Source organism: Berghia stephanieae, chromosome 9 (assembly GCF_034508935.2).
Source record: "Berghia stephanieae isolate SIO BIC M18660-M18661 chromosome 9, UCSD_Bste_1.3, whole genome shotgun sequence".
In the NCBI taxonomy this organism is placed as follows: Eukaryota; Metazoa; Mollusca; class Gastropoda; order Nudibranchia; family Aeolidiidae; genus Berghia; species Berghia stephanieae.
In genome coordinates this window covers 16,548,426-16,560,423 of record NC_088368.1, presented here as the reverse complement: position 1 = coordinate 16,560,423, position 11,998 = coordinate 16,548,426, and the positions used below count along the sequence as shown (strand labels likewise).

At 32.1% G+C, this 11,998-nt stretch overlaps 1 protein-coding gene across 1 annotated transcript in view; it reads right to left on the bottom strand.

Moving 5' to 3' along the window:
* Nucleotides 1–8,524: 8,524 nt before the first annotated feature.
* The window catches only part of LOC144979794 (uncharacterized), a 15,799-nt gene continuing 12,325 nt past the window's right edge, over nt 8,525–11,998 (bottom strand). Inside the window, exons 9-12 of the mRNA XM_078926890.1 lie at nt 11,911–11,998; nt 10,834–10,970; nt 9,752–9,798; nt 8,525–9,051 (exon numbers count right to left, since the gene is read on the bottom strand). The exon at nt 11,911–11,998 is cut by the window's right edge and continues 28 nt beyond it. Of these exons, the coding sequence (XP_078783016.1) occupies nt 8,963–9,051; nt 9,752–9,798; nt 10,834–10,970; nt 11,911–11,998 (361 nt within the window). The 3' untranslated portion in view covers nt 8,525–8,962. The remainder of the gene's footprint in view (nt 9,052–9,751; nt 9,799–10,833; nt 10,971–11,910) is intronic.

Below are 11,998 nucleotides of genomic sequence, written 5' to 3'. Positions count from 1 at the left end.
GACCTTATTGTACACAACCCGCCTGGCAGATGAGATGTGTCTCTACCGTGTGAGCTTTTCACGACACAAAATATTTCTTTCAACTCAAGTCATTCTAGACCCTCTTCTCAACCACTTCTTGAGACCGCGCGATTCGTTCGACACTCACCATCGCGAATGATTTTTGACACAGTTAAGCCTAATAGCAATTTTCAACAAACATTGTAACATAGAAACGATTGAGACATGAGTATGTGGTGTATGGAGGGAATTTAATGAAAAGTGAGTGGAGCAGAATTATGTTGGTTAACAACAAGATAGAAGTGAATGAAAGTGCCAGAGACAATTAGAGACTAAATAAGGTCGCAGGTTCAAACCCCACCACCGCCGCGAAAAATTTTTATTCTCTATTGTCTTCTGGCACTTTTCTATTCACTTCATATCTTGTTGTTACCAACATAAGTGCCTGCTCCACTCACTTTTCTGAATTAAAAATTCACCCCATACACCGGAGCATACTCAATGTCTCAATCGTTTCTATGTTATATGTTTGTGTTGAGAATATTGGCTATTAGGCTTAACTGCTGGTCAAAATTATTCGCGATGGTGGTGTACGAACGAATCGGCGGTCTCAAGAAGTGGGTGAGAGAGGGATCTAGTAATGACTTTGAGTTTGAAACGAATATTTTGTGTTCGTGGATAGCTCACACGGTAGAGCCACGCTCTCACCTGCCAGGCGGAGTTGTCGTACCAATAAGGTCGCAGGTTCAAACCCCACCACCGCCGCGAAAAATTTTTATTCTCTATTGTCTTCTGGCACTTTTCTATTCACTTCATATCTTGTTGTTACCAACATAAGTGCCTGCTCCACTCACTTTTCTGAATTAAAAATTCACCCCATATCACGGAGATACTCAAGTCTCAATCGTTTCTATGTTATATGTTTGTGTTGAGAATATTGGCTATTAGGCTTAACTGCTGGTCAAAATTATTCGCGATGGTGGTGTACGAACGAATCGGCGGTCTCAAGAAGTGGGTGAGAGAGGGATCTAGTAATGACTTTTGAGTTTGAAACGAATATTTTGTGTTCGTGGATAGCTCACACGGTAGAGCCACGCTCTCACCTGCCAGGCGGAGTTGTCGTACCAATAAGGTCGCAGGTTCAAACCCCACCACCGCCGCGAAAAATTTTTATTCTCTATTGTCTTCTGGCACTTTTCTATTCACTTCATATCTTGTTGTTACCAACATAAGTGCCTGCTCCACTCACTTTTCTGAATTAAAGGTGTTTGATTCCAATTTTCACGGTGAGTGATTACACTACAGCTACAGATAATTCAACGTTAATCTCTGTTTGTACAGGTCAATTACTCCTGAATAAAGAGCACTAAATAAATATAAAACAAATAAATGTTACCATTTACACACGAATAATCAAATTATCACATAATCAAACCACAAAGCATAAGACAAAAGTAAATTAATAAATTAATAAATGCAATAACGCTGGTAAGAATTTTTTTTTAAATACAGGGTGCCAACTAAATTCTATATATATATAATTACATGCAACACTAAAGAGTGATGGCACCATTTCAGATCTCATTTTTTTTAAAAATCATCTTCATATAACATGTAATGATAATAGTATACACATGCAAAAGTGAATATCTGACATGAATAGCGTATACTTCACATGACGTACACTCGAACACGGTCTCCTTCAACTCCTTGGGATATGGATAATTGTTCCAAGAAAACTACATATGTACAAAGAGTAATAAGGAAACGATTCAGGACATTTGACTGAGTTTGAGGAAATCGTGTGTTCAAGGAAACCGTACTCGAGGGCTCTTCAAACCTCATCTGGGATACTGCAGGAAATACTAAAAACTAGTGCACTTCAAATCTCATCTGGGATACTGCAGGAAATACTAAAACTAGTGCACTTCAAACCTCATCTGGGATACTGCAGGAAATACTAAAAATTCGTATCATATTTTGCATACCAGATATAAAGCACTGCATGTCTTACATAAGATCCTTCGTACCTAGTGTAAAATACTCCATACCTCACATAAGATCTAGAGGTGCTTAACTGAGTCAATGAAATGTATAGTAAAATATAGGGAGTAAAAATGACTCTTATAAAAGATACTGCAAACCTTTCGTATCAAATCTTTATGACACGTTACAGCTCAGTCACACACAATGACAAAGCCTTATATTCATAAAATTGACTTTGATTACTTTAATCTGTGAATCAAAAAATAATACATCTGGATGGGTAAGATTTCGTGAAATTACAGTGTGCACGAATCTATAAAGTGCTCAACTATTTAAGGAGCTTGAATTATATTAGTATTCTCATCTCTTATTTTGCCTATGATAATTATTTTTATCAGTTCACGGCATCATAAGGGTAGAATTCTGCCCTGATGATGCAGAGAACTGTTCAAACAATATTGTAGGTGAAATAAGAGGTGAGAATACTAATATAAGATCTAGAATATGTGGAAATCGATGATAATCAACCGATATTGTAATCATGATACATACAATTTCTGATATAATGAATTGATTACAATTGGGCAATTGTGACCGACTCAATCAATGTGATATTACCGGATGTCGGAGTGAAGACATCCTATCAGACATCCAAAATTTTGGATTTAGACACTTTAAACTTTATCTATTTGACTATAACTTGTAAGCTTGATCCAAAATTCGTATTTTGACTATGAACTAAATTTTCAGCATCAGTATCACTTCAACATAAAAACGTTAAATAAACTTCAGATTATTTTTGTTTTTGGTGGCACTTCATCTTTCCATTGCAACGTATTCTTGAATACACAAACTTCAGACAGATGACTTCCACTGCCCTTTGACCTTAAGACAGGTTGTCATTTCAAATATTAAAGCAATGGAGACTGAAAGCATTGTGGAGCACATAGAGATTAATGAAGTCAAAGAAATATGCTATTAATCTGTACCATTTTTTACGCTTAATTTTTAAATGCATGTTAGCCTATAAAATCAAAGAATCCCTTTTCTCATAAATTACCCAAAATAAAACACAAACTCAAAGCGTTTGATTTCGTTTTTTGGGGTCTTTTTTTGTCTTTTTTTTTTGTCTGTGAAAAGTTTTTGCTAGTCATTAAAGGGAGAAAATATGTAAACAATAGAAGAAATACACGTCTGCACCTTGCATGAGATAAAAATTATTGCCCCTCCTTAACCTCCAGTGGAAATGAACAGATATGTACCACAATATCTAAAACATCAGAATATAAATTAACTCAATACATACAGGCATCAAAACCAAAAGATGATTTACAAGAAAATAAAAATTATCTCTCTGTTTTTGAAAAATCCTGATCACAGTGGCCATATCCTTATGACATGCTGTCGTCCCCTACCCAGGATTTTATTCCTTCCTTTGAATACGAGAATACTTTTAATTAACTTGGAGCAAGGGACCCTGATAAATTTGCCCCACAATGAATAACACAGAAGATAATCACTGTCATCTTGTTTCAAGTTTTGGTGGAAAAGCAACAAAACAAAATCAAAATACAACACAAACAAAATCCAGACAACACTATCTAATCTCAGTAAAGGACAGTTACAGAGAATTAAAATGTAGCTTCAACAAAATAAAGTTACAAAAAACTCAAGCGTATTAGGTGCTTAATTATATTGTAAGTATAAAAATATAAGAAAATATTACAAAAGAATAAATTGCCATTTAAATCAATTAACACAAATATCTAATATAAATAAAATATGAAAAAGCATAAGATCAAGATTTTCAGGCAATCTACAAATTTTTGGTCATTATTTTGTATCACGCTAAAATCATTCATTAAAAGAGACATTATCTATATTCACAATTTCTTTTTTTTTCTTTCTCATTTATATTGAGAATTGTTGTTTAATATAAGTGGCACATATAAAATGCCTACCTTCTCCATTTTGAACTTTTGAACAGTCATTTTTTTTGTCTACATAACTGTGCATATTGCGAGGAAAATAAACACGTTGCTTTCAACTTAAATTAAAGTTTATGACCTATTACATATAAATAATAATAAAAATAATGATAATAATAACAATAATAATAATAATAATAATAATAATAATAATAATAATAATAACAAAAATTATGGTGATGATAACGACAACAATAACAACAAACAACAACAGAAATGATACAAAGAAAAGATAAGTGATTGTGCCTGACCCAATAAAATGTTTTAGCCTCCCAGTTTTAATTCTTAATACAATTTTTTTTTTTTGATCGTACAACAACAATAATTCAACAGCATTTATAAGTATGCAAGTTAATAAATAATGACTCAAATATTATTGTGTCATAATGTGGACGACTTAAAATTGAGATAAAAAAAGATCAACAACACAATAATAAAAGACATTAACATTTATATCATTCAATATCACAGTCATGCTCAACGTTTTAAATGTTTGATAATTAAAAAAAAGGAAGTTTGAAACTACTGAATCAGCCACAGCGATTATGAAAAATATAATTTTGAGAAAGATGATAATACTGATGATAATAATAATAATAATAATAATAATAATAATAATAATAATAATAATAATAATAATAATAATAATAATAATAATAATAATAATAATAACAATAATAATAATAATAATAATAATAATAATAATAATAATAAACATTTATTCCGTGCATCATCTACCCTTAAATGGACAGAGGGCTCTGAGCGCACATTTGTCACAAAAAACTGTCAATAAATTCACATCAAATTAAAAACAAGAGCTGCAGTAAAAAAAAAAAAAAAAAATCTGGTAGAGCTAAAGGAGAAGGAGAAAGTCGAGAGAGAAGAAAAACCCAAAAATCGAGTTTCAGTCCTTAACATTTTACACTCCAAGGGTGACAGAACCACACCTTGGTCGTGGTTAACGGGTACCTATCTGCCTTTTTTTCTCAATTCAAGAGCTGGCACACGGATTAAAAATTAGCACCCTGATCAATATTTTCTGCCATGTTTTGTACACAGGCTTATCCCTTGAGAATAAATCAAGGACACATACATCAAAGGAACTAGTTAAACTATCATAGTATTTTACAATCCCTGCCACCTAAAAGGAAAACACATGTATGAACAAGGACCATTGAGTGGTGACAAACTAGTGATTGTAAAAGACGTGTTAGATTTTACCTCACTTCTCCTTATTGACAGAGCACAGGAAAGCTTGAGTGACTATTCGTCTTGGGTTTGTGTTTCAGTTTGATGATCAGCAATATCATGGGTTTGAAAAATTACAAAATCTCTGGTTTTCTATTTCTATTTTTCATCCAATAGATAATCGATCCAGAAAAAGACAAGTTTCTTAGTTTGCTCCATAAATTATCTTTAAATAAACAAAACTAAAAGAGACAGCATAAAGTAGAGCATTTCATGTGAATGATTCGTGATCCGTACAAATTAATTAGTGCCTTGTTTTTATTTGTTACAGCTATGATGCTATTTTCATCATCATTGTGATTTTTGGTTGCCCGCTTAATTTTCTTTGGTTAGTGGAAAGATGATAAACAAAGGGGAAAATATTCACAAGAAATGAAGTGAGTAGGAAAGTGTCAGAAGACAATAGAGAATTAAAATTATGTGGGGGTAATGGGGGCTCGAACCCGTCACCTTACCGGTACAACTCCGCCTGAACGGGGAGAGTGTGACTCTACCGTATGACCTATCCATCACTCCAAAAAAAATATTCATGACTTTCATCTTTTCCAGTGAAAGATCCCAACCGCCTGGTCTCATTTCAGAAAAAAAAAATGACTGAAATCTTTGTGAAAAGAGACAAGAATAGAATAGGATAGAAAAGACAGCTCAAGTTAGCTTAACAATTCCCCAATGCATCACTTGTATTGTGCAAGGAATCCAGGGAATGATTTGGAATTGATACTGCTTGAGTCATTTTAGGGGAATTTACCATAAAATATGAAGCACAAGAAAAAGCAAATAAACAACAATAAAGACAACACATTATCATCATTATAAGAAGGTTGGCCACAACAGCCTCTTCATCAATTGACATTATATTGAAATGTCACAACAACATAGTCAAGTAAGCACCGTAGAGTTCAGTTAATCTTACCATGGTGATCATGGAGATCAATATAAAAAAAAAAAATTCTTCCTCCTGTAAGTAAAATATTCGCTTACTATTTACAGTCATTAGAATTCTTAGTAATTTGATTTGTTACAGAAAACATAATTGAGTAGCTTTTGTGTTCTCCCATATCTTTGTGTTTCAATATAAAAAAAAAGAAAAATAATAATTTCTTCATTCAGAACACAGTCAATGCCTAAGACATAAATTTGTCATAACAAAATCATTTCATTTTGATTTTCTGCTCATAACACTCAATCTCCTTCATGGATATTTTTAGTTGATGTTTTTCAATTTAATATTTATAACAGTATTTAGTAGAAGAACTTTTCTAGTCTAAATATCAAATCTTATCTGATCTATATAAATTCTCACTCCTAAGCATTCTAATCTATATTTTCATTTTAAACAAACAGGGAATTTTCATCAAGTATAAGCAACAAGGATATTTTTTTCATTCCACCGATTGAAAGAATCTAATACTAATACTAATATATAGATATAGATTCACGTCTGTAAAAAGGTGTTTTCATGCATTGTTAATAACGTTTAATGCAAAAAATAAAAATATTGACAATTTGTAAATTCTTAATAAATACAAACCATAATAATGCAATGGTCATTGTTTTGTGATCTTTGTGATCATAATTTTGATTCCTACAAAAAGTATATTTGCCGCTATGATTATGTTGCTGTTTATAAAAAATTCTTTTTTCTTGCTTCCACTGAAAATAGAGATGAACTAATCTTTACTTGTTTTACTATTTGCAGGTTACTAAATATAATTTGCCTGTTTCAAAATATTCTGCAATATATAGTGGATAGTAAAACACACAAAAATTTCAAACTATTGCACTAGAGTGAGGGTACAGGTTGTCATGATAAAAATTTTGATCCAATTCATATTGAACTCTTCATGCTCCTGAGTCAAATTTCCTTCTATGCTTTTTATTATATTTCAATATTGAAAACACTTCCAGTTTTTCGTGTCAATAAAATGATGCCTTTAAAGAATCTCCCCTCAAAACTTCAAAATTTAAGCAGTCTGATATTTTGAAATGGGGAGAGCTTTTCTTTTTCAGTAGAATTTCTTCTTGTTTCTGATATAAAAGCATAATGAGGCGACCAAGATAAATTCTTCATTACCATTTGCCTAGAATGTTGTTTAGTTTTAGTTCATGACAATCTAATGTATCCTGACTTTTTTTTTCTCATTTTTCATTAATGTAAGACAAGCTTTTACAATCAAAATGGAAGTATCCAACTGTGCAACAATGCTTTGCTATACAATGTTGTTATATGGCAACAAAATTCCAGAATAAATAACCTTTCTTGTGGTCCCAAAATTGAAATAACCTAAGGTATACTTTAGAAGATTCTGTTGACAGGCATTATTTATTGAACACCTTAATTTTAGTATAAGTTCTATTTATCAATTGAGACAAAGAAATATCCCAATGAGTTGCAGTCTCAGTATTAACAATAAAAATGCCACTTTTGTCGCCATGCAGATAAAAATGATGGGATCTACACCGCGTATTTCATCAAAATGAAAACAAAGCAATCAATGCCCCACTCCCCAATGACAGAGCATGGTTAGTTCAATAAAATGTAAAAACATTGTTAGTAAAATCAATTCTAACCAAAATGAGCATAACCTAATCTGCAATCATTAAAAATTTTTAAGTTTCCGTTGGATGAGTAGAGTATTATTATTATTATTTATTTTTGATACTATTTTATTTATCTTATAATCTACCGCCTCAATCTAGAATTATGACAGGCTGAGCGAGACTCTGCAAGCTGAAGTTTAAGTCAAAGCTATGATATTTCAATTAAATCAATAGTTTTTTTTGTGTTTTTTAAAAGTTTTTTTTTGTTTGTTTGTCTGTTTGGTTTTTTTTTGTGGGGGGTAATAATTTTTTTAAAAAATGAGAATGAATGTACTCTCTTTAATTTAAAAAAAAACAAACAAACCCCCCCCCCCTCTCCCCCCATTAAAAAGCTTCAAATGTATTAATTCCATCCATTTTATCTTCAAATCCAACATTCAGTATCTACCTCGTCCTGACACGTGCCAGATTGAGACTGGGATCACATGGTTGTTACTGTTCAAGCCAGTTTGAGGATTGGCCCAATATCAACTTCAGGGGTAAAAAAAATAACTCATTGCAATAATGAAAATTCAGAAGATAATTCCACAGATTAAAAAATGCCATAATGAAAGTTCTGCCTCAAATGAACATTGCCTTTTGACATCATACCTTCTTTTGAGTAAAATTTCACCGAACATCTACAAAGGAGTTGTCATATAAAAAAACTTTCTTTTAGTAATCAACACTAAACTTAGCTTGGCAGATATTTTTACAAATTATTTTGTAACAGAGAATGCGTAATTTTAAATAATGTCACCATCACCAAATAAAAACTTTTAACGAAAAAATAATAATTTTAAAACACTGAAAAAAATTATTTAAATGGATTTCATTCCAATAAATAGGAAAAGTATGTGACAACTGTTTTATATGCATGGCAAGAATTAGCATAATATAGTTGTATCCCTATTATGTTCCAAATTCAATGACTTTGAACTTTGAACTTGAACCTATTATATTACAGTATTCTTTAATTTATCATATTTTCTTTCATTTGTGTATTTTCAGAGTTAACAAAGACTGTAACAGATTTCTGGATGCTGAAGAGTGCTGCTGCCAATGTTGCTGTTTCTGCTGACTGGGATGAAGAGGCGTGGCAGGGTAACCATCTTGGTAAGGGAAGATTACTCTTTTCGACTACGCCCCTTCCCTTTTTGTCATTGGACACTGCAGATTGAACTTGACGATGATTTTGAGGATTTCTTGTCCTGGCCAGACGATTGATTGGCAGCTCTCCTTTGATTGGCTGAGATGAAGAAAAAAAATAAATGAGTCTGGAACTTCTTACCAAATGAAACAGAATGTTTACTATTGTTGATGGCCTATCTTTATGTGTTATAGGAGTATAGTCTTAAACCAAAAGTGACAAATTAGAGGCCAGGGACTGATGTAAGATAAATATCTGAAAAGATATGTTATGAAACTCCTGATTACTGGTGAGATGTGTGATTGTAACATGTCTGACCGGCGATCAGGAAGTCTGAGGTTTATTCCGTGGCTGAGGCAGACTAATTTTTCTGGATGATTTTTTTCTTATATTTTTCTTTCTGCTTTGGTTGTCTGGCACTGTTTCATACACAATTTTTTCAGGTCTTGAAATCAGAAGGCAACCTATATTAGATCTGAGGGCCCAAGCTGGCGATTAGAAAATGCATATTACACACATCTTCCACCTCCTATCAGGTATGTACGTTAAATTCAGAGGACACAAGGTGTAAAGCATCATTGGCTTTGTCCAAAAATTGTATTAGTGCCTAACAGACTGCGTTGCATGTCTTGTCCGATGCTTAAAAATAGGCTGTTCCATCATACGATAATTTTTTTAAAATAACGGTAAAGAGCTTAAAACATGTTGACTATCACGGATAAGTGCTAAGCAAACGTAATCTTTTAAAAAAATAAAATTCTTAAATATATCCCATTTTATATAATACTATCTTCCTTACCTTCCATGTAGACAGTTCGATCAAAGTGTCCAGCTCCATAGACCATACTGTGGATAAATTTGGCAACATTGTAAAAATCTGGTTGCAATGGCTTCCTGATAATGTTTAAGAAAAAAAACAACGATTTTTGACTTTGCCTTCAAGTTTAAGCACTGATTCTAAACCTGGGTTAAATGAGAACATCATCTCTTTCCAATAGTTTCTTGGATACTTCTAGAATGAAATCGGCACTATGAAGTCATCACTTCCATAGAGTTGTAGTTTCCACCTGGTTTCCGTTGTCTTAAATCGAAAAGTGTAATTACTCACTACCCTTGAAAATTTTTACAATGTATTGCAGACAACTACCTGTAGTTTTTGAGTGTTTTTTTTCAGAAGCTTTATAGCAACCCTTATTATTTTCAGCAAAACATGAATACAAGGCATCATTTTTAGTCATGCTTTAGCTATGTGGCTATGTGTTCTTATAATATGATACTTGCCGGCTGGTAGGTTGTGCGTTCGAGTTCTGTTCTGAGCAGCGCATAGTTGAGTCCTTTGAAAAGGCTCTTTACTCACATTTTCTTAGGTGTAAAATGAGTACCTGGCCATTAAAACTTTGTTTTAAGACAGTTGTAATAGCGCCTTAAAGGTGTCATGTCTTGTCCTACATGTGAAGTGTTGCTGTTGGCTAGGGACCCCTTGTAAAGCACTTTGTGCACATTTAGTGGATATGCTCTTTTTAAAATTTTGTTTTGTTCATATCTTATATAACAAAAATTTCAAAGTTAAAGGATTGTACTTTTCTTTCGAAGTACACGAGCAATAAGAATGTATTAGACAAAAGTATTTTATTAGGCAAAGAGATTAAAACTCCAACTCCTGATAAGAAAATTCAAGTGTCCCAACTAGAATTGAAAGCTCAATCCTTCAATACAAAGGCCAGGGCTTATGCCGCTAAACAATCTATTCCATCCTTATAATAACGAATAACTAGAGGTGCCTAAATGAGTCAATAAAATGGAGATAAAGATAAAGGCAGTAAATTTGACTCATGAATGAACAACACAAAACAAACGACGTTTCGTATAATAACGCCTTACTTGTCTCTTCCCGGTTTGATTCCAGCCTCAAACTGTCCAAACACTGGACGGTGATCGGAGACCTTCAACTCCATGACAGCGTCATAGTGGACACAAGTGATGTCATTCTTCTTCTTGGAACGGAACATGATTCGGTCCTGCGTGGATACAATTAATAATAATAATGATGATAATAATGATAATAATAATAATAATTATAATAATAATAATAATAATAATAATAAGAAGAAGAAGAAGAAGAAGAAGAAGAAGAAGAAGAAGAAGAAGAAGAAGAAGAAGAAGAAGAAGAAGAAGAAGAAGAAAAACAATAAGAAAACTACTATTATTACTACTACTACTACTACTACTATTAATAATAATAATAATAATAATAATAATAATAATAATAATAATAATAATAATAATAATAATAATAATAATAATAATAATAATAATAATAATAATAATAATAAAAGTAATAATCTTATACGGATGGGCATAAAATCATGTGACACTAAAGCAAGGAATCTTTCAAGGATATTTTACAGGACATTGAAAAAAGTGGTGCTTTCCAAGCTTTGATGCTTACAAAACAAAAATGTTTATTGGAATACAAATGAATACAATTTAAAGAGTGAGTGCCCATTGTGGTATTCATCATTTGTCAATTATTATGTATTTGATTTATCTCTCATCCGGATCAAAATCAAAGCATTTCTTGTAATCATAATGATAATAATAATAAAAAAACAATATTAACAATAATAATAAGAAGAATGTTTTATCTGTTTCAAAATATATTCCTAAACAGAAAGTATATTTAAACATTAGTAGAAAAAAATATCTGTAAATCAGCTGAAACATTTCCACTTTTCAAATGATAAAGAAGCCAAAACATAAAATAAAGCAATTGAGATTGATAAGATATTGTTAGAATTTTTAAAAATCTTGTTTTTCTCTTTCTTTTAATTTTAAATTTCATGTTACCATCTTTGAGTCTAAAATAAATACATATGATGTGCAAGAAAGATAAATGCAAACTGCAAGCTTGTCCTGATTATTCAATGCATAAATACTATTTAATCAAATTTCACTTACAGTGTAGGATGGAACCCTGTTTTTAGTTGAGGTGTCGTACGTGTCTTTGCTGACATCAAACTTGAAAGTTGGGTAAAAGTTTATACGA